This window comes from Danio rerio, chromosome 7, assembly GCF_049306965.1.
Source record: "Danio rerio strain Tuebingen ecotype United States chromosome 7, GRCz12tu, whole genome shotgun sequence".
Classification (NCBI taxonomy): Eukaryota; Metazoa; Chordata; class Actinopteri; order Cypriniformes; family Danionidae; genus Danio; species Danio rerio.
Window position 1 is genome coordinate 72,683,158 of NC_133182.1, and position 21,854 is coordinate 72,705,011.

At 35.5% G+C, this 21,854-nt stretch overlaps 2 protein-coding genes across 5 annotated transcripts in view; one reads left to right on the forward strand and one right to left on the reverse strand.

Annotated features, from left to right (window-relative positions):
* znf143a (zinc finger protein 143a) overlaps positions 1 to 8,302 on the reverse strand; it is a 31,736-nt gene extending 23,434 nt beyond the window's left edge. Inside the window, exons 1-3 of one of the 2 annotated variants that reach the window (XM_073906514.1) lie at positions 8,102 to 8,302; positions 4,920 to 5,125; positions 3,272 to 3,358 (exon numbers count right to left, since the gene is read on the reverse strand). In XM_073906514.1, the coding sequence (XP_073762615.1) occupies positions 3,272 to 3,358; positions 4,920 to 5,016 (184 nt within the window). In that variant the 5' untranslated portion in view covers positions 5,017 to 5,125; positions 8,102 to 8,302. 2 annotated transcript variants of the gene reach the window in all.
* Positions 8,303 to 9,155: 853 nt separating this feature from the next.
* pkd1l2b (polycystic kidney disease 1 like 2b) overlaps positions 9,156 to 21,854 on the forward strand; it is a 57,267-nt gene continuing 44,568 nt past the window's right edge. Inside the window, exons 1-6 of one of the 3 annotated variants that reach the window (XM_021478036.2) lie at positions 9,156 to 10,124; positions 13,513 to 13,671; positions 14,059 to 14,244; positions 17,249 to 17,353; positions 19,270 to 19,322; positions 19,679 to 19,752. In XM_021478036.2, the coding sequence (XP_021333711.1) occupies positions 9,833 to 10,124; positions 13,513 to 13,671; positions 14,059 to 14,244; positions 17,249 to 17,353; positions 19,270 to 19,322; positions 19,679 to 19,752 (869 nt within the window). In that variant the 5' untranslated portion in view covers positions 9,156 to 9,832. Of the gene's footprint in view, positions 10,125 to 13,512; positions 13,672 to 14,058; positions 14,245 to 15,671; positions 15,750 to 17,248; positions 17,354 to 19,269; positions 19,323 to 19,678; positions 19,753 to 21,854 lie in introns of those variants that run through there. The other 2 variants (XM_073907502.1, XM_073907501.1) reach the window with 2 other exon arrangements.

Below are 21,854 nucleotides of genomic sequence, written 5' to 3' on the forward strand. Positions count from 1 at the left end.
CTCTGGTAAGTCACATATAATGTTGTATGAATTGTAATATTTTAAGCAAAACTGTGCTATTACTCTGCTAATTAAACATAGGGATGGCTGACGTGAAACTGACGTTTTGACAGTGTCGAGATCCCGAAGCGCAAGTGTTTCAAAATACTGCACCGAAGCATGATCCGAAACACCCAAATCTTGTGACTAAAGTGTTGGGAAACACCTAATCACGTGACTAAAGCGATTCAAAGCATCGATCAGTTTAGAAGCGTTTTGGGACCTGGCGAATTTGCATTTGACTGCCAGGGTCAGAAAAAAATTTCTGTCTCATATGGCTTAGTGGAAGGTGCGTGTGCACGCTGTTACTGTGCTTCAAATGACTTTTGGGTTCGAATCCCGACTTGTACAATTACTCCGAAATCATGATTTTCTGAATTTTAATCATGTTTCTGTTTTATGGTATAGTCTGGATAGGATACAGCTGTGGATACACCATCAATTTAGCATCATTTTTGTAACACTGCAAAACAATAATTAATATTTCCACATAGGGGTGTCACGATTTCGATTTTAAATCGAAATCGATCGAAATTTATGCTCAATTTCGATTATCGAATCAAAAAAATAGAATCGTCGATGCTGCCACGCCCCCATGTCACGTCAGCTTGGCTTGCCAAGCGGGAAAAAAAACAGGCTTGTTGAAGTGCTTGTTGAACTGCAGATACGTTGACAGAACTTAATCCCTCTCCTCTTTCAATGAAGTCGCCGGTGTGTAAGCATTTTGGATTTCCAGTGAGTTATGTTGACAACGTTCGTGTTGTCGACAAAAAAACAAAAAAAAAACACAGTTTTGCCAGCTCTGCTATGTACGTATTACAGACGGTTCGTCCGATAGACAACACCGGCATCGCGATCCTCCGCCCGCCCCCGTTGCAAATCCGCTCGCAAAAAGTACACACTCAGGCCCTGTTTACACTGACATTTTAGAACGACAACGATTTGACATCCACAGTGGCGTGTAGCATTTCTGAGCAGCCCTCCTTCCTCTCTACCTCTGAAAATGCACATCACGTGACCACACAGACACAAACGCACACACAGAAATGCACTCGAGACAGCAGGTCCAGGCAGTCAGAGGATCAGTAGACTGCTTCAATCTTTCACTCACTTGTACTTAGTCATTTTAGCGAACACCTCAGATACTGCTGACTGGTTCCTGTTGGTTGTGCGTCTTTTTTACCGACGCCATTATAACGACACAGATCACTGCCTATTCACGAGTCCCGCAGAAAAAGTGATTGACAGGTGGTAATTATGTGTGTATCTTGCCTTTATTCATTTACTGTATGATTTGTTTATGGGTAAAACAAAGACCATGCAGGTTTGAATGAATTAATTATTCATAATCGAAAATCGAATCGAATCGTGCCTTTTGAATCGAAAATGTAATCGAATCGAGGATTTGGAGGATCATGACACCCTTATTTCCACAGTACTATGATGGTTGAGTTTAGGGTTTGGGTAGACGTTAATAAAATCCAATAAATGGGAAATTTAATGAATAATATAAATATTTCTTGTTAACTTCTGGCCACAACCGTGTCTGATCTAGCAACAACCCTGTTTTATGACCAAAACAAGACACATTTATTCATAGTGTTTGTTCGGATGTCAGACCAATGCTAAAACAAAACGAAACAAGAACAAAGTAGAGCTGCACGATTCTGGCAAAAATGAGAATAGCGATTTTTTTGCTTAAAATAAAGATCACGATTTTCTAAAGATTCTGTATATGTAAAATACAGGTATGGTAAAACAAACATATGGCACAACATCGATATTAATATTATGTGTAGGTCTACTGGTTTTTATAAATAATTCTATTCTATTTATAATTATTCTGATGTTGAATTATTATGTTTGAGATATATGCTTGCAATCTGTCATTTTAGACAAACTTATTCACTGGTAAAATCAGACATTTGCCATTATCAGATTATATTCAACAATATATAGGCTAGAATAGTTATACTGACATTGTAAACATTTATTTTCATGCACAACTGTGGGTTCACTATGAAAGAAAAAACATTTCAAATGCTTGCCGTAATCATAATGCGATACGATCATTTAAATGAAGTGCACACTTTTGGTTTCATTTTGACTGCTAAGCGCTTGTTCATACTTTGCGCACGGCTCCCAAACGATCACTCTGTGCCACAAACAGAATATTATTTACAACTGTATTACCATAAGCAGGTTCTGTTCACTAAAGTTCATTAAGTAGTGCGCGCGTGCCCTCTCTATAACAGCTCACGGTCAGCAGCTCACATCACGTGTGATTTCCATGGCCGCGAAAACATCATTATATGAAGACAAAAATGACATTTTTAGGTGAATTATACCTTATAAATACATTATGTGACTCATTCAACATCATTTGGAGGTGTCAATGTCACTGAGCATTGTGTGTGAAACAGTGAAAAGACTTGTGCAGCCGCTTTTTCTTCTCGCCTGAACTTGAAAATATGATTGACAGAATCGTAGAATTGCTGGATTAAGATCGTCTAGGGGGTCGACTCGAGATCGCGATCTTTTAACAATTAATTGTGAAGCTCTAGAACAAAGCATTACCAACTGTTATTAAAGCATTTCAAAATGGTTTTATTAGCCTGGATTCGAACCCATTATCCCCGCATGGTAGTCAGGAACCCTAACCGCTCCACTAAATCACTTGAAAGTTGATCCTACAAAGTGGGGTTTAATACCTCAATTTGCTCAACTGTTCTTTGCTGAAGCTGTTTCAGTGCAATACATAAAAAATGACCACTAGGTGTCACCATAGAGTGGTGTTTCGAAACATTTCGAAGCTTCGACACATTTGCTTCGATTGTTTCAGGGTTTTATGAAACCTCACTTTGCCTACCATTAATTAAACATTAACACTCTTCCCTTACTGGTGAAATGTGCAATCAATGAAGATTGGCCACCAGGCTGCTCAAATTTATCCATGAAACCTCCAACACTAAATTGCCCAGTGTTTCAGTTTCATTGCCCAACCCTTGCACCTAAATTTATTAACAAGGTCATGATAACACATCTTAGAGTTGAATAAAATAACTTAAAAATGCACCAAAGTAAAGATCTTTTTTTTTTTTTTATTTAAGAGTGTGTTGAACTACAAGTAACAAATTGGCTAGTCAATGTTAATTTGATTCTTATACAAGGCGATGCTCAGCTTTAAGGGTCTCAATCTCTCAGTTGTTCAGGATGTTTGTAACAGACGTACCTTGAGGATTGTGAGGTATATATGCAGTGGAGCCGTCTGATAAAGTCACAGCCTGCAAACTGACCGTGTCCATGCTCTGATCACAATCTGAATATTTAAAAAGACAATTAGAGCGGCACAGATGATCAGGAGTGTTGTAATGAACACAATACAGTACAATTCAATTGTCTCCTATGCTGACCAAGATTGCAATAGTGACATGCTGGCAAATTGCAATGAGCACACTTTTCAAAATGTTTTTATTAGAATTTTTATCTGTTTGAGTCTGCAAAGTACATTTAGAAATAAAAATTTTAATTAAAAAATCTAAAAATAAATAAATAAATAAATTCAAGCCAATGTTTTTTGAAAGGTTTATGTAATTTAATTATATAAGGCTAAAAATTCTTTTTTAGAATTTTAATAACATTACTTACAATAGGTTTTTTTTTTAAATTGATGAAAAATATATTAATTTTAACAAAATAAAAATATCAATAATAATTTGAAAGAATAAGCCAGGAAGGAAGGAAAAATATTTGGCCCCACTTTATTTTAAGTGTCCTTAACTACTATGTAGTTACACCAAAATAATAATTCGTTACAATAGACTTATTGTGTAAATACATGTATTTTCTGTGTACTTACACTTGATTAAATACCTTTATGTAAATACATATGTAATTAAATTATGTAACTAAATTTGTAAATATCCTGTTGACCATCCCTTACACCTTAACCCACCCTTAAACCAACCCATACCACCAAACCTGTCCATAATCCTACTCCGATCAACTCAAGAGCACCACAAGTGTTGTCAAATACATTATGAACACGGTAAGTACAATGTATTTATTTTTTGATGCAAGTACATAGTAGTTTAGGACACTTAATATAAAGTGGGACCAAATATTTTTCTATTGGATTAATCAGCAATTATAAATGAATCTCTTAAACAAACAATTCTACTATTAAAGTTTGTTCGATATACCTTTAAGTAAACAGTGAGAACATCAAACCAATAAAGCTAGAAAATATCAGTACTGCATGTCTTTTAAACAGTCAGTTGTCGCCCCCTCCTGTATATTTTGATCATTACCAATCCCAAACTAACATTTTAAAATCACAGTATTCTGTCTGTCACACTAAAATATTCTGTATTAATGTTTAATCATTCTGAGAGAATTGCAATCACAATAAAAAAATACAAATAAATAAATAAATCTAAATCCAAAAGTGATTCTCAATTTTTCCAGAAGAGCACTAGTTGCTCACCTCTTAAAACATGTACAAACGGAGATCATTTTAGAAGTTTAATTGTTATTTGGAAGATTGAATCACTAGACGAAGACTTAATAAAGACTTACTTAATTAATTTAGGTGATTGCTTACTGCTATTTAACAGCCTATTTACCACTTGATGTGCCTGCAGATCATAATTGGCCTAATTAATTATTTACTCCGACTCATTTTTAGCAAGGTAAAGACAAGTACCATAAAAATAGAAAGCGAATGAAATATTAGAACCACTTAAACTTTATTATTTATATTAAAAATAATTTCTATTCATTCCAATCAAAACAATAACTTCTCTGAACGGCTATGCATACATTTCTCATTAATAAAATGCCAGTGTTTGAAAAGTAATGATTCACGGTTTGGTTCTGACCTGCAATCCCCACAGTCTCCGTTAGGCAGAGCGTGACCTCCTGAGAATCATCCTCATGCTGGAAATCTGCTGACTGATTTATCTGAGCCAGCAGCATTATTACCTAGGAGAAATCAAAAGATGGCATCTTAGGAATAAAACATAACAGCATGATCATATTTCACATTTTAGTGGCCATCATACACTTTACCATTATTTACAGAGGACTTAAAAATGATCTTACCATAACTTACAGAAGACTAAGTAGTTTAAATACAGTATCAAAACAAGAATGATCTAATTACAAATTAAAAAAGAAAGTTCAGCTCCAACATACTAATTACACTCATTTGGAATATACCTTTGAAAGCTTACAGACACACACACACATGCGTTCTCCCCGCATCCCACTCCTCTGTGTGCTTATCACACCCGGTATGAGGAGGCGGGTCTGTGACCAGCGCTCTATACCTGTAAGACCAGATGGCTGTTACCTACATCGGACTATCTCCACATCCCCTGTTGCGATGTTATGTCTATGTGGTTATGTGCTTGTTGCTGGGGCATTTTTTTTTCCCCTTGAAAGCACACTGCCCTACTTTAACCCTTTAACAAGCATCATAACCACCTGGTTGACCTTTTATCCATAGGATATCATTATTATTTTAATTGCTTATAACTATTTATCAGAGTTGTGCCAGTATATTATTCAATCCAAGATGTGGGCCAAAAAAATATTTTTAAGTAATGCACTTTAAAGGGTTAAATAGTGGTAATGTTGTTTTGAAGTCAATTGCATGCAATTTTAGACTGATTATTCAATGTACTGTGGTAAATAATATAGGAAGCGCTTTTATTGGAACGACCTTATTGATGATTTTAAATAGTTATAGGTTTAGTCACTCCCCCAAATTTGTTTTGTAACAAATAATGTTCAAGTTTTTAATAATACAATACAAAACAATATTTATAGAGCACATTTTAAAAACAACCAAGGTTGACCAGAGTGCTGTACATGGGAGTTATAATAACAGAGAAGCAGAATAAAAAAAAAAAACATTTAACAGATAAGAGCAATAAAACAGTGATCAAGGAGTATTAAAAGCGAGAGAAAATAGGTCTTTAAAACAGACTTAAACACAGAGACAGAGGGGGAAAGTCTAATGTGAATCGGTAGACTATTCCAGAGTTTAGGACCAGCAACAGCAAACGCTTGATCAACTCGTTTTTTAAGGCGTGTTCTGGGATCATTGAGTATCTCAATGATCGAGAGGGGGTATATGCATAAAGCAAGTCAGTAAGCAACTGAGGAGCAAGCTTATTGACGGCTTTGTAGACGAATAATACAATTTTAAAATCAATTCTGTATTTAATGGGTAACCAGTGAAGTGCAGCTAAGATTGGAGTTACCGACTCATACTTGCGGGTGCCAGAGAGAAGTCTAGCTGCTGCATTTTAAACCAGCAGCAGACGAGAGAGAAATAGCAAAATAAAGAGCGTTACAGTAATTTAGACGTGTTGTTATGAAGGAATGAATCACCGTTTGAACATTTTTCTGGGATAAAAATGGCTTGACTTTAGCCAGTTGTCTGAGGTGGTAAAAGCACTTTTAATATTCTGCCTTCATTTTAGATTTTGTATTGCTTTATTTTTCTTTCTTCCTCTCCTTTCCTTTCTATAACCTTGTTATACTATTTTAAGAGTAATTCATATATCCTTCTTGTAAAATGTATCTCTGTACCACTTGAATGTAAGCAAATGATGAGGAAATTGACATTATTTGGACGAGCTATCTCTTTAAAACGCAGACGTGTAACGTTAGTTTAACTTCCTTCTCAAAAGATTGTCTTGTATCTTATTTTTTTCAACGCCTAGTATTAAAAAAACTGTTAAAACATCTCAAATTTGTGCTTTGTTTAATATTTTGCCTTCATTTTGATTTCCTTTTAACGCTGAAGAAAACATTTAAGTTTCTATATAAACTATATAGATGCTATTTGCTGGAAAATTTCATGTACATAAATGTAAATATACTAAATGTAAACCCATTTAAACTGAAAAATAAGAACTAAAACTATATTTCAATACAATTTCAACGTTTAGTATTAAAAAAGCAGTTAAAACCTCTCAAATTTGTGCTTTTTAAGCTTCTGCATTCATTTTAGATTTTGTATTGCTTTATTTTTCTTTCTTCCTCTCCTTTCCTTTCTATAACCTTGTTATACTATTTTAAGAGTAATTCATATATCATTCTTGTAAAATGTATCTCTGTACCACTTGAATGTAAGCAAATGATGAGGAAATTGACATTATTTGGACGAGCTATCTCTTTAAAACGCAGACGTGTAATGTTAGTTTCACTTCCTTCTTAAAATATTGTCTTGTATCTTATTTTTTTCAACGTCTAGTATTAAAAAAACTGTTAAAACATCTCAAATTTGTGCTTTGTTTAATATTTTGCATTCATTTTGATTTCCTTTTAACGCTGAAGAAAACATTTAAGTTTCTATTTAAACTATATATATGTTATTTGCTGGAAAGTTTCATGTACATAAATGTAAATATATAAAATGTAAACCCATTTAAACTGAAAAATAAAAACCAAAACTATATTTCAATACAATTTCAACGTTTAGTATTAAAAAGGCATTTAAAACCTCTCAAATGTATGCTTTTTTTAATATTCTGCCTTCATTTGAGACTTAATATTGTTTTATTTTTATTTTTTCCTCTCCTTTCCTTTCTATAACCTTGTTATACTATTTTAAGAGTAATTCATATATCCTTCTTGTAAAAACTAATCTCTGTACCACTTTAATGTAAGCAAATGATGAGGAAATTGACATTTTTTGGACGAGCTATCTCTTTAAAACCCAGGCGTGTAACGTTAGTTTCACTTCCTTCTCAAAATATTGTCGTGTATCTTATTTTTTTACGCAGTTTAACAGTTTTTACACTCGTTTAAAATAATGTTTCAGCGTTTATCATGTGTAATATTATGATCTCCGCTAACGTTAGACAGAAATAAATGCTGTAAACAAACCTGCAGCGATATCTAGTTTCACATAACGTTAGATGTAAACAAGATGACAAGACGATGTGTTGCAATTACAGACGCCTTTAGTGTAATGTACACGCATGAATAAATTCGTTATTATTACTGCTAAAGCACAATGTTTTCCGGCGGCTTCCATGTAACGTACTGCAGATCGCTTAATCTATTGGTATATTCGCATATGAATTTAGCGACTGAGACACTTACCTGTCCGATTAGTCCAAATATACCAGAAATAATGCGCAGGATCAAATACGTCTAATGTTTCCATAAATTAAGCTCCATTACATTATGAAATACAACGGTGTGAGTATGTGTGTGTGTTTTGAGTTGATGGTGCGTTTCTTCTGTGGTTTTAATGTCGGTGATAAAGGTCTGTTCTGCCCCCTGCTGTTCAGGAGGAAAAGACAAAAAAGAGGTTTGTTCTTTATATATATATATATATATATATATATATATATATATATATATATATATATATATATATATATATATATATATATATATATATATATATATATATATATATATATATAATATATATATATATTATATATATGAAAATCTTTTTTACCCAGAAGGCCAGAGCTGTGAATTGGCTTCTGTTTGGCAAGCCCGCCAATACAGGTATATGGCTGCTAATACAATGGATCGGTTTCTGAGACCCCCCGATTCAAAGCCTTAAAGTTCAGGGCTTAAACCCAAAAGACGACGATATGATGATCAGTATTTGAGTTTAGGATTTACCTGGACAGGACCAGCTGATGAACCACGACCTTTATGTTTGGTTTGTCAAGAAATTTTGGCTAATGACAGCATGAGACCCGCTAAACTTCGACTGTTTTGACTGGGATGGACAGTTCTTGGATCTGTTCTATTCATATTGAACAATCATCCTAGTTTTAAAAACGTTATATTAAAATACTTGTTATTACTCTGTAAATAATTGCACTTTCATGCAAATGAGGATAAAAGTGAGTTAACAGTCTGACATCTGTCTGTGTCTTATATATATATGTGTGTGTGTGTGTGTGTGTGTGTGTGTGTGTGTGTGTGTGTGTGTGCGTGCGTGTTTGGGAGGAGGGGGGCGCCAATGGATAAGTTGTGTCAAAAGGGAGGCCCACTGTCTTAGACTTTGAAAAACCCTGGGGTAGGCTAAATTGTTCATAGTGTATATTGAGTGTTTGTGGATGTTTGCCAGAGATGATGGGTTGCAGCTGGAAGAGCATCCGCTCTGTAAAAATGTGCTGGATGAGTTGGCGGTTCATTCCACTGTGGCGATCTAGGATTAATAAAGGGACTAAGCCAAAAAGAAAATGTATGAATATTTTTCGTGGTCGTGTATTTATTTGCAAACCCTAAGGAAAATCCAACAAGTAAGTACCTCGCATTGGAACATGGATATATTTGATGTCATTCAGATATTGAACAATTAAGCTAAAAAATCAAAATTGATACTGGAACAAATATTCTTAATGATGTACATTGTAAAATATACTTGCAATGCACTGATATGAAGGATTAACTATTCTTTTCAATAGCAGCTGTTGATTAGCCTAGGCCTTAAAAAACAAATTACTTTCTATGATGATGAATGAATCACTATATATTTGTGAAATACTGACCTGGAACTACCCTAACATCTGACAATCTGCCTTGTGCGTCACTCTGTGGGTTACAGTTGGCTTATCCAGTTGATCTAAATGAACATTCCCTTTGTACAAAAGAACAATATGCATCCATTAGGCTATTAAATTACTGGCTTTTGTTTGACAGCCAATCAACAGGCAAGGATTCAGCTGTCATTTCAGAGGCTGATGGATTCAAAAAGCCTTTATATAGAGGATGCATCTTCTTTCTTTATGTAGAGGAGCTAGACATGGATGGCAGACTCTTAATTTTAGTATTTCTGGTTGGTATCATCTCACTTACTGAAGGTTTTTCTTGCACAGAGAACCAGCAGTCTTTTGAGGGCTCCTGCTATGAGTTTGTGACCGTGCGGCTCAGTTTTCTCAGCGCTCAGGCTTGGTGCGAGCAGGACGGCGGACACCTGGCCTTCATCCAGAATGATGAAACCCAGCAGTTTCTACAAAAACACCTGCAGAACGAGCGGGACTGGTGGATTGGACTTGTGTCTACATCTGACAATCGCATCTTGGACACACAAGAAGGTACACTAAAAGACTGTTATTTGCAATTGTAAATAAAACAGAGATATCACGCTCAGATATAAAGGTACAAAATCAGTCTGTGGAAAAAAGTGCATTTTTGTTCCTGACAGGCCCTTAAAGGTGCACTTTAATATCTCAAAAGTACAAATGTGCACAGTTAAAGTCAAAATCATTAGCCCTCTTGTGATGTTCTTTTCCAAATCTCAGAGCAAGGACATTTCCACAGTATTTCCTATAACTTTTTTTCTTCTGGAGAAAGTCTTATTTTTTATTTTGACTAGAATAAAAGCAGTTTATATTTTTATTTTTATTTTTATCTGTTTCAAGAGTTCACACTTAAATGATGATCTATCAAAAGCTTGTTGTTTGGCATGCTGTCCCAGGAGAGAATCCCGAGCTCATGGGAATCTCGAGCCTGGGGCTTCCTCCCGTTCGCAGAGTGAGAGGGGAGCTTGAGCTCGGTGTATCTCAGAACTTCCAGGCTGCTGTAGCTAAGGTAACACATGAGAAAAGGAGCTAGACAAGTGCTTGATTGTTATGCATAATGTAACACACGGACACGGGAAGAATATACAAACTCTTTACAGAAACACCTACCGGCCTGGCGGAACCAGGGCTGGCAGTGTTCTTGCTGTGGGGTTCACAGTGCTAACCACTGGGCCGCCGTGCCGCCCGATTAATGGTAAAGGAGGAGAATTGGGAAGGTTTCTTCCAAACGAAGATAAAGTGGACTGAAAACTGTTTTAATTTATGGTAGCTTAGGGCTCGTATGATTGGAAGATATTGATTAGCTAATACGAGACCAGCCGTGACAAATCATAAGTACGTGATCCTCTCGAAATTAGTTTATAAATAAACCTCACTTTTTAGGATTTTGCAGATATAACAAAGTAATTATACCGAGAAATATAAACAAATATTATTCCCACCCCTAACCTCTAAATAAGCTGAAATTACATTTATCTAAAAGAGGAAAAAAAGAAAATAATAATAATAGTAATAAATTAAAATAATAAAAAAAATAACAAATAAATTACAAAATAAAAAAAATAATTTAAAAAAACACACATGTACAGAATACGCATATGCCTTGATAACCCAATTTTACAAACATTAATCCTCAGGTATTTATACAAGTACTTATTTAGTTTGACAGTTTGTAGAGACACTGACATGCAAATTCTAAATGGGTCCCATGTTTCAGAAAAAGCCCTAGTATTGCCATTTATTGTAAAACTGCTTTTTTTTTCCAAATGGATGAAGCTCATTAAATCTCGCAACCAGTTGTCAAAACTCGGGGGAAATCTTTTGTTTCCATAATAAGAGAATTCAACATCTTGTTAGCTTTTAATTTTTTAAAAACATTTTAAGGTCAATATTATTAGCCCCCTTAAGCGATTGTTTGTTTTTAGTTGTCTACAGAATAAACCATCATTATACAATAACTTGCCTTATCACCCTAACCTGCCTAAATAACCTAGTTAAGCCTTCAAATGTCACTTTAAGCTGAATACTAGGATCTTGAAAAATATACAGTAAATGTTGTACTGTCATCATGGCAAAGAGAAAAGACATCTGTTATTAGAAATTAGTTCTATTATGTTTAGAAATGTGTTGAAAAAAATCTTGTTTTTTTGTTAAACAGAAATTGGGGGGGGGGGGGGGGGGGTGGGGATTCTGACTTCTCCTGTACTTCATAGTACCTTAAAGGTAAAACATAAACCTTAAAAGTACAAAAGTGTACCGGTAACACTTTACAATAAGGTTCATTAGTTAATGCATTTAATAACATGAACTAATCACGAACAACACATGTACAGCATTTGTTAATCATAATTGAACATTTACTAATGCATTATTAACATCCAAGTCCATGCTTGTTGACATTAGTTAATGCACCATGAGTTAACATGAACTAACAATGAACAACTGTATTTTCATTAACTAACATTAACTAACATGAACAAATACAGTAGTAGATGTATTGTTCATTGTTTGTTCATGTTAGTAAATGCATTAATTAACATTAACTAATGAACCTTTTTGTGTGACCAGTTCTCCCTAAATGTACTAAAGTCCATGCAAAAGTGTGACAGATTTTGTACCTTTATTTCTGAGTGTGCTAATACACTTTAATACGTAAATATTATGTCAACATGTTACCTGCTGATTCTTTGTAGCTCTTTGAAATGTATTTGTCCTTTTATTTTATCTACGCAATTGGTTTGATCATAGCAGATTATAATGGGAAGTGTGTATTAATAATGATGTCCAGCAAGAGTTTAGGTAATATAAAGGTTTTCATCATTAGACATTTGACAAAAACCTAGAATTTATCTATTTAGTATCTGAAGTCCATACAAAATGTATATATTCTCACAATACATGAAATTAGAGAAAGGCACTGCAAATAATGCAGACCACAATAGAAATGTGTAAGGGCACCCAAAAAAAGTGACAAACCCAGCTGCTTCCTGTTTATATACTATAGTCATTTATATAATTGTGTAATTGTGTAGTTTGTTAATTATTATTAATTATTAGAGCTATAATACTCAAAAAGTAAAGTGCCGTACTGCCATGTTAAATATTCAAATAACTCACCTTTCAGATTTCAACTCTAAAACAACTGGGTCCGTCCCTTTTTATGGTCCCCCCGACACATTTCCGTCATGGCCAGATAAATGAAATGGTGAAATGAACAAATGATGTTTTCTCATGTTGTTAGTGCCTTCCTGCTGCAGCACAGTATTGGGAAACACCCATACACACTCATTTACACATGTACTGGCAATTTTGCTTATTCAATTCAACTATAATAGCGCATGTCTTTGGACTGTGGGAAACCCGAGCACCCACAACAACAAGGGGAGAACATGCAAACTCCACACAGAAATGGCAACTGACCCAGCAGGGACTATCTATCTATCTATCTATCTATCTATCTATCTATCTATCTATCTATCTATCTATCTATCTATCTATCTATCTATCTATCTATCTATCTATCTATCTATCTATTGTTTTATCTATCTATCTATCTATCTATCTATCTATCTATCTATCTATCTATCTATCTATCTATCTATCTATCTATCTATCTATCTATCTATCTATCTATCTATCTATCTATCTATCTATCTATCTATCTATCCATCTATCTATCTATCTATCGTTTTATCTATCTATCTATCTATCTATCTATCTATCTATCTATCTATCTATCTATCTATCTATCTATCTATCTATCTATCTATCTATCTGTCTATCTATCTGTGTGTCTGTCTGTCTGTCTGTCTGTCTATCTATCTATTATTGACTTTTTGAATTTAATCTAAAAATTACAATTACTGTATAATTTTACCTGCGTCATCTTCTCTGTCGTCAGATGGCTCGGTGTGGTTAGATGGTTCAAATGTGATTTACTCAAACTGGTTCAGTGGATCGAGACTTAGCACGGGTTGTGGATTCATCAACACAGACTCCAGATTTCTCTGGAGTACCATGAGCAACTGTAGTCAGGAATTACCCTTCATTTGTGAGTTTGGTAAGTTTCAGGCTTTCTCTCATCATATGGTATGTTGTATATTTATGTATTATAACTATTGGCCATAATAATTAAGTACACTGTTAACAATCTCCTGTATAATCTACAGTAACATTCTGGCAGCAGTTTGCCAGTAACATACTGTAAATCAATTACAGCCAAAATACTGTATTTACAATTATTGCAGCATTTATTAAATTCACATTTACAGAATTGTATCTTTACTGTAAAATTGTATCTTTACTTTAAAATATACAGTAATTTTCACATTGCGACTTTAAAATACAGTAACATACTGCATAACTGTCCTACAGTAGAATACAGTTCATATTACAGTTAAATACTCTGTAATTTACAAAAACATGTTGAATTTTGATGTGTTTCTAGAATTGGGTTACTATCTCTCATGTATGGACAGCACTACCCTGCAGTGTGGCTCAGCCCAGGTGATCGAGGTTGAAGCCAGTTATTTTGGCAGGAGGACGCCACATTATTGCAGGAGAGACAACCTAACCTCTGTGACAGACTCACCGGAGCGTTGCGGCTGGATCAGTGTGCTGGATACAGTAGCAGGTAATTATTCATTAAATGATAGTATGCCCAATGATGAAAAAGTTTCATAATTTACTCAGTAGTAAATACTAAAATAAAGGTTTGTACTGCAAGTGTAATATACAAATAAATTAGAGTTAAAGTATTGTAAAAAATTGTCATACTGTAAAGTTAAAATAGCATTTTTTCATAAAAAGAAGTCAGCAACAGCGCTGGTAGTGTTACCACAAAAATACAATAGAATGTCTAACAGTGTAGTCGGAACAAAAACACTATGGCAGGCAATGGATGCTGATTACCATCACTCTTCAGTTTATCTTCAGTATATCTTCCTTTTGTCTTCAACAGAAGAAAGAAACTCAAACAGGTCTAGAACAAGTCGTGGATGAGTATAATTGAGACAGAATTGTAATTTTTGGTTGAAATATCCTTTTAAGTTTGCATCATAAATATAATAAATATAATATAATTCGCATCATAATATCATAAATAATAACACCTGATACCAGCTCTGTAACATAAAACTACAGCAGTCCTTGTTTTTTAAGGTGCCCCAAGACTAATTAATTGCATACTTTAGACTAGTGTTTGGCGATGCAGTGGCGCAGTAGGTAGCGCTGTCGCCTCACAGCAAGAAGGTCGCTGGTTCGAACCTTGGCTCAGCTGGCGTTTCTGTGTGGAGTTTTCATGTTCTCCCTGCTTTAGCATGGGTTTCCTCTGGGTGCTCCGCTTTCCCCTACAGTCCAAAGACATGCGGTACAGTGAATTGGGTCGGCTAAATTGTCTGGAGTGTGTGTTTATGTGTGTGTGTGTGTGGATGTTTCCCAGAGATGGGTTACGGCTGAAAGGGCATCTGCTGTGTAAAAAACGTGCAGGATAAGTTGGCGGTTCATTCCGCTGTGGCGACCCCGGATTAATAAAGGGACCAAGCCGACAAGAAAATGAATGAGACCAGTGTTTTTCAACCACATTCCTGGAAGACCACCAACACTGCATGTTTTGAATGTCTCCTTGGATGTCCATCACACCCATTACAGGTCTTTCAGTCTCTGCTAATGAGCAGATGATCTGAATCAGGTGTGTTAGGTCAGGGACACATGAGCTGCGTCCCAAATGGCACACTATACACTATGCACTCATGCACTATGTACTTATGCACTTACACACTCAACAGGAAAGTATATGTATGTAGTGTCGTCCCAAATGGCACACTAATGTTTTTTTACTAAGCGGAAATTCAAACCGTTTTCCTGATGACGTTTGACAGTTGCCAAATCAGTGAAATAAACAACAGAATTATCAAATAATACCTGCCGTGAGTATTGCCGCATTCACCATCGGGAGGCGCTATAATCACTCTCGTAGGAGAATTTTGCTTTCACCATCCAAAATAAATAAAGTTATTCAACATGTGCGTCCGATAGCTCCGCCCCTTCCGCTACGTAAGCAGACATGCGGTCGTTGAGTGCGTGAAGTGTCCATCATTACACACTTCATTTTAGCGGCTGACTGAGTGCATCATCCGGGTAATTAAAGTGCACTTATTATTTTAAGAGTTTTCAGTGTGAACACACTACTTACACCATTTATACTACAAAATGGCGTAGAATAGTGCATAAGTATGCGATTTGGGACGCAGCTATGGAAAATGTGCAGAACATGGTTGAGAAGCACTACTATAGATTTTTAAATTGCCTAAAGGGATAGTTGACCCAAAAAATGACATTGATTCATTTTCTTTCAGCTTAGTCCCTTATTTATCAGGGGTCGCCACAGTGGAATGAACCACCAATTATTGCAGCATATGTAATATTCAATTCAATTCAATTCAGCTTTATTTGTATAGCGCTTTAACAATGTAGATTGTGTCAAAGCAGCTTCACATAAATGGTCATAGTAACTGGATCAGGGTAGTTCAGTTTTTAGTGTTTAAGTTCAGTTCAGTGTGGTCTAAAATCATTACTGAGAGTCCAAACACTGAAGAGCAAATTCATCGATTCGTAGCTTTACAGATCCTGAACCATGCAAGCCAGTGGCGACAGCGGAGAGGGAAAAAAAACTTCACCAATAGGAGGGTGAAGAAAAAAAAAACTTGAGAAAACCAGACTCAGTTCGGCACGACCATTTTAATTTCTCCGCTGGCCAAAAGTCTTGTGCAGAGCTGCAGTCTCAGCGTCTGTAGCAGATGCCCATCCAGCCACAACCCAGTACTGGGAAAACAACTCATTCACACACACACACACACACACACACACACAACAACACACAAACACACACACAATGGTCAATATAGTTTGACCGATTCACCTATAGCGCTTGTGTTTGGACTGTGGGGAGCACCCGGAGGAAACTCACACCAACAAGGGAAGAATATGCAAACTCCACAAAGAAATGCCAACTTGCCTAGCTGGGACTCAAACCAGTGACCTTCTTGCTGTGAGGCAACAGTGCTAACCCCTGAGCCACCGTGCCACCCTCCAAAAAATGACAGTTTAATCAAAATTGACTGAATTGATAATAGTAAAGTTTTTATTTTTGCGTGAACTATCCCTTTAAAATCACCACCTCACAAAGAATAAAGATGATTTTATGTGGTGCTTGCAATACGATGCTTAATATTTCAGACTTCTTTCTTTTCAACTGAATGCAGCGCAAACAAAATTAAATCTGAAATGTAAACAGACCTCCTTATTATTATTATTATTATTCCCTGAATGCCAAAGCTGAGTTTTTAAAACGACAGTACATTATTACTGATGCAAAGTAGGACAACAAACCATGCAGGACAAAAAGAGAGTGGCTACTAATGGACCTGCAAATATCTGCTAATTAGCTAAAATGTTTGAACTGTGAACACATATTGAGTAGGCTGTTTGCAGAGTTCATGTACTGCATTAATGTACTTTAGTACTGCTGTCGAAGGGCTTACAGTGACTGTTCTATTCTATGGCTTCATGCCTTGTTAATGTTGTTTGGTCTGGCTGGGGTAATAAATGCTTTTGTTGATGTTTGTTGTCTTTCTCAGAGCTCTGTGATGGACACCAGGTTTGCACGGCTGATGTTTCGTCTTTCGGAGAACCGTGTCCTGCGCTAGGAAGCTACCTGTTGGTGGAATACAATTGCAAAGACAGTGAGAGCTGTTTATATATTGACTCTTTTGTATAGGTCTATTCACTTGCTGTATAAGGGATTCTCCGCCATGGGTAAATAACAAAATAATAAGGTAAATAGCAAAACTGTTTGCACTACAAATCATTGTGTTTACTATAGGCATTGTATAATGAATTAGAAGGGAATGATTTTATGCAAGAAAATAAATAAATCTACACTAAGGCGACGCAGTGGCGCAGTAGGTAGTGCTGTCGCCTCACAGCAAGAAGGTCTCTGGTTTTAGCCTCGGCTGGGTGAGTTGGCGTTTCTGTGTGGAGTTTGCATGTTCTCCCTGTGTACGCATGGGTTTCCTCCGGGTGCTCCGGTTAGGCTAAATTGTCTGTAGTGTGTGTGAATGAGTGTCTATGTGCTTCCCAAGTGAAGGGTTGCAGCTTAAAGGGCATCCGCTCCATAAAAACATAGGCTGGATAAGTTGGCGGTTCATTCCTCTGTGGCGATCCCAGATTAATTAAAGGACTAAGCCAAAAAGAAAATGAATGAATGAATAAAATCTATACCGTCAAAGGTTCGGAAACCTTCTGCCCATGAAGGCTGCATTTATTTGATTAAAAAACAGTACTGTTAAATTGTGAAATGTTACTAGAATTTTAAATAACTGTTTTCTTATTGAATGTTTTTAAAGTCTACAGCATCACATGATCCTTTGGAAATCATTATACAGTAGTTTGATGACTTGTTGCTTTGACTGTCTTTATTACTGTAACGCAGGGGAGTGACACTGACAACAGAAGGTAGGATCCAAATGCAGGTTTATTCAGAATAGTCAGGCAAGCAATGGTCAACACAGGTGCAAACAGATCTATACAGGCAGTCCAGAATTGTAGTCAAACATAGGCGAGGGGTCAGAAGGCAGGCGGCTAAACAGGAGAACTGGATAAACAAGGCTAAGATCAAAACACAGGAAAACAAGACCAGGATAACGCTTTGTAATGTCACCTTACAGATAAACAAGACTCTGAAAACTGGATGGGTTCATGAGTGGCTTATAAGTGGTGAGATATCAGTCTATGACAAGGTTCAGGTGGTGAATGCAATCAGGTTAAATGAATGAGCATGGGTGTCAGGGAGAAGTGCATGTATGAAAATGTAGTCCAGGAAAAGGCGGAAGTGTAGTTCTAAGTGTGTGTTTGTGTGTGAGTGTTTACCAGCGACATCTGGTGGTTGTTCGCTGGTGAACATGACAATTACAAACATGCATTGATTTTAAAAACCTGGAGTGCAGTTGGATCACGGAGAGTTGAAACAGATCTTTTAATCCCAGTTTCTTTGCAAATCCTGTCCTGTGGACACGGTTATATGCATTATTATGGTGGAGAAAACCATACTGTTACACATCACATGGTGGGCCTCACAATGGCTTGAATTTTTGATACTATTCTGTGTTGGGTAAGGCATGATTGAACACCCAAAAAGGGGGGAACAAGCGGAGAAACCGGCAGCTAATCAGTGGTCTAGTCACAAATAACCAATAACACCTGTATTTTCTAGTGATTGGGCCGGAGAGAGGAGGGCTTGACACACAGACTCTACCCACACACACACAGGCACATGATTGCCCAGCACATAAAAATTAATAAATATTTGTGCTTACCTGAAATCGTCGACCCCGTCTTCTTCTTCCCACACAACGAACTTTATTGCATATTCGCTTTAGCATTCAATTTAAAAATAAATAAACTTATTGGGTTTGTATTACACCAACATTCCTGTGGACACACTATACCTACACACATTCCTGTCCAAAGAGATTCCAAAGGTTGATTTGGAACATACTATAGGTGCCCTTTATATCTGTACTTATAAGAAATTAGTCAAAACATGTTTACATCCCAGTTTCACTAAACTAATATATGTATTTTTTTCCCCATAATACAGAATCTCCTCATGTTATCCTGGAAAGAGCTGTGTATCCTCTTTTTATTCCTAAGGTGATCACATTAAAAAGTTCAGTAGATTTTAGTTATAAACAGAACAGTAAAACTGGAACAGTTTCTTCTTTGTTTATTAGATGTAAGCACAATTTATATGAAATCTTTAAGATCCTGTCTAAATGTATTTTGTGATTATGACACTTTTCCTTACTCAAGATATGTTAACTTTCAGCTAGTCAGTTCTATGATGATAGCAAACTGATATTTTTATAATATTTATTTATTGAAAATCCTAAATCCTAATCTAATGGTCTGTATTTATTCATTTTTTATCTGTGGAAAGGAAACGTTATTTAAAAAACGAATTTCTAGATTATGATTTTCTAACTCTTTTGATGTGCTCTGTAAAACAGAGACCTTCCAAAACGCCGGCTGTGAATTGGATATGTTACAGCTCTAACAATTACCAAGACAGTTTGACAGTCACGTAAGTCACACATTTATCTTCTAATACCCTGCAATTGTATATATATTTACAATTACATACAGTTAAACCAGAAGTTTACATAAACTGAATAAAAAGGCACATTTTTTTAAATGTCAGATGTTAAATGTGACTAAACTTTTTCTCTTTAAGGTAAGATAGGATCACCAAAGCTGTTTCTATTTGCTTAATAGCAAAATAATAAGAGAGATTTATATATATATATATATATATATATATATATATATATATATATATATATATATATATATATTTTTTTTTTTTTTTTTTTTTTACTTTTCTTGAAAGTCAAAAGTTTACATACAATAAGATTATTATGCCTCTGAAAAAGAGAGTTTCATTATACACAGTGAAATGAGTCAATACCAACATGTGCTGAAAGGCCACTCAGCAAGGAAGAAGCCATTACTCCAAAAGCATCTTAAAAAGCCAGATTACAATTAACTAAATTACACTGGCAAAAAGATTAATTTTTGTAGACATGTCCTGTGCTCTGATGGAAATAAGATTGAACTGTTTGTTCATAATGACCAGATTTGGAGGACAAAGAGAGAAGCTTACAAGCCTATTCCAATCGTAAAGAATGGGGGCGGCAGCATCATGTTGTGGGGCTGTTTTGCTGCAGGAGGATGCACTTCACAGAATAGATGGCATCATGAAGAAGACATCAGCCAGGAAATTTGGTTATAATGGGTCTTCCAAACAAACCATGACCCTAAGCATACTGCCAAATTGATTAAAGGGTCACACTTTACAATAAGGTTCATTAGTTAATTTTAATTTATGCATTTACTAATATGAACAAACAATGAACATTACATTTACTACGGTATTTGTTCATGTTAGTTAACATTGGTTAATGAAAATACAGTTGTTCATTGTTAGTTCATGTTAACTCATCATGGTGCATTAACCAATGTCAACAAGCATGGACTTGGATGTTAATAATGCTTTAGTAAATGTTCAATTATGATTAATAAATGCTGTACATGTGGTGTTCATCATTAGTTCATATTAGTAAATGCATTAACTAATGAACCTTATTGTAAAGTGTTACCAATTAAAGTGCTTTAGAGACAACAGAGTGAATGTTTTGGAGTGGCCATCACAAAGCCCTGATCTCAACCCAGGAAATTTGTGAGCAGAGTTGAAAAAGCTTGTGCGAGCAAGACAGCCAACAAATTTGACTCAGTTACACCAATTCTTTCAGGAGGAATAGGACAAAACTCCACCAAACTTTTGTGAGAAGCTTGAGGAAGGATACCTAAAGCATTTGACCCAAGTTATGTGGTTTAAAGGCAAAGCTAAAAAAAAATACTAAGGAAATGTAAGTAAACTTTTGACTGTCTAGAAGTTAATAAAAAATATCTTTAAAAAATCTTGTTATTCTGCCATTTTTTGCAAATGTAAATCATTTTAGTAACCCTAACGGATCTAAAGTAGTCAACATTTAGCATGATTTTACATCAGACTTTTTTTTTTTGAATGTCATGTGCCTTTTTTATAGTGTATGTAAACGTCTGGTAAACGTACTGTATGTGTTTTTTTTGTTTGTTTGTTTTTAGCAAACTGCTAAAAATGTACAGATTAATTTAACATAAATAAGTGGATAATTAAAGCATGAAATGGAAATTGGTTGAAATAACAATCATGAAAAATATGCATGTTTTAAGCAATTTTTATATTCATTTTTAGACAATACACAAATAAAGGTATACAGGCTGTCACTGAGGTGGTTCCTTTTTAAAAGAAACAAATTTGGGTCCCACTTTATATTAAGTTGCCTTAACTAATATGTACATACAAAGGAATAAATAGTTGTTACAATGTACTTATTGTGTAAATACATGTATTTACTGTATACATGCCTGATTAAATACCTGTATGTAATTACATCTGAAATTAACTTCTGTAATTACATTTGCAAATACACTGTTGACCATCCCTTACACTTTAACCCACCCTTAAACCTACCCATGCCACCAAACCTGTCCATAACTCTACCCCTATCCCAACTCAAAAGCACCACAAGTGTTCTCAATTACATTATGAACACAGTAAGTACATTGTATTTATTTTTTGAT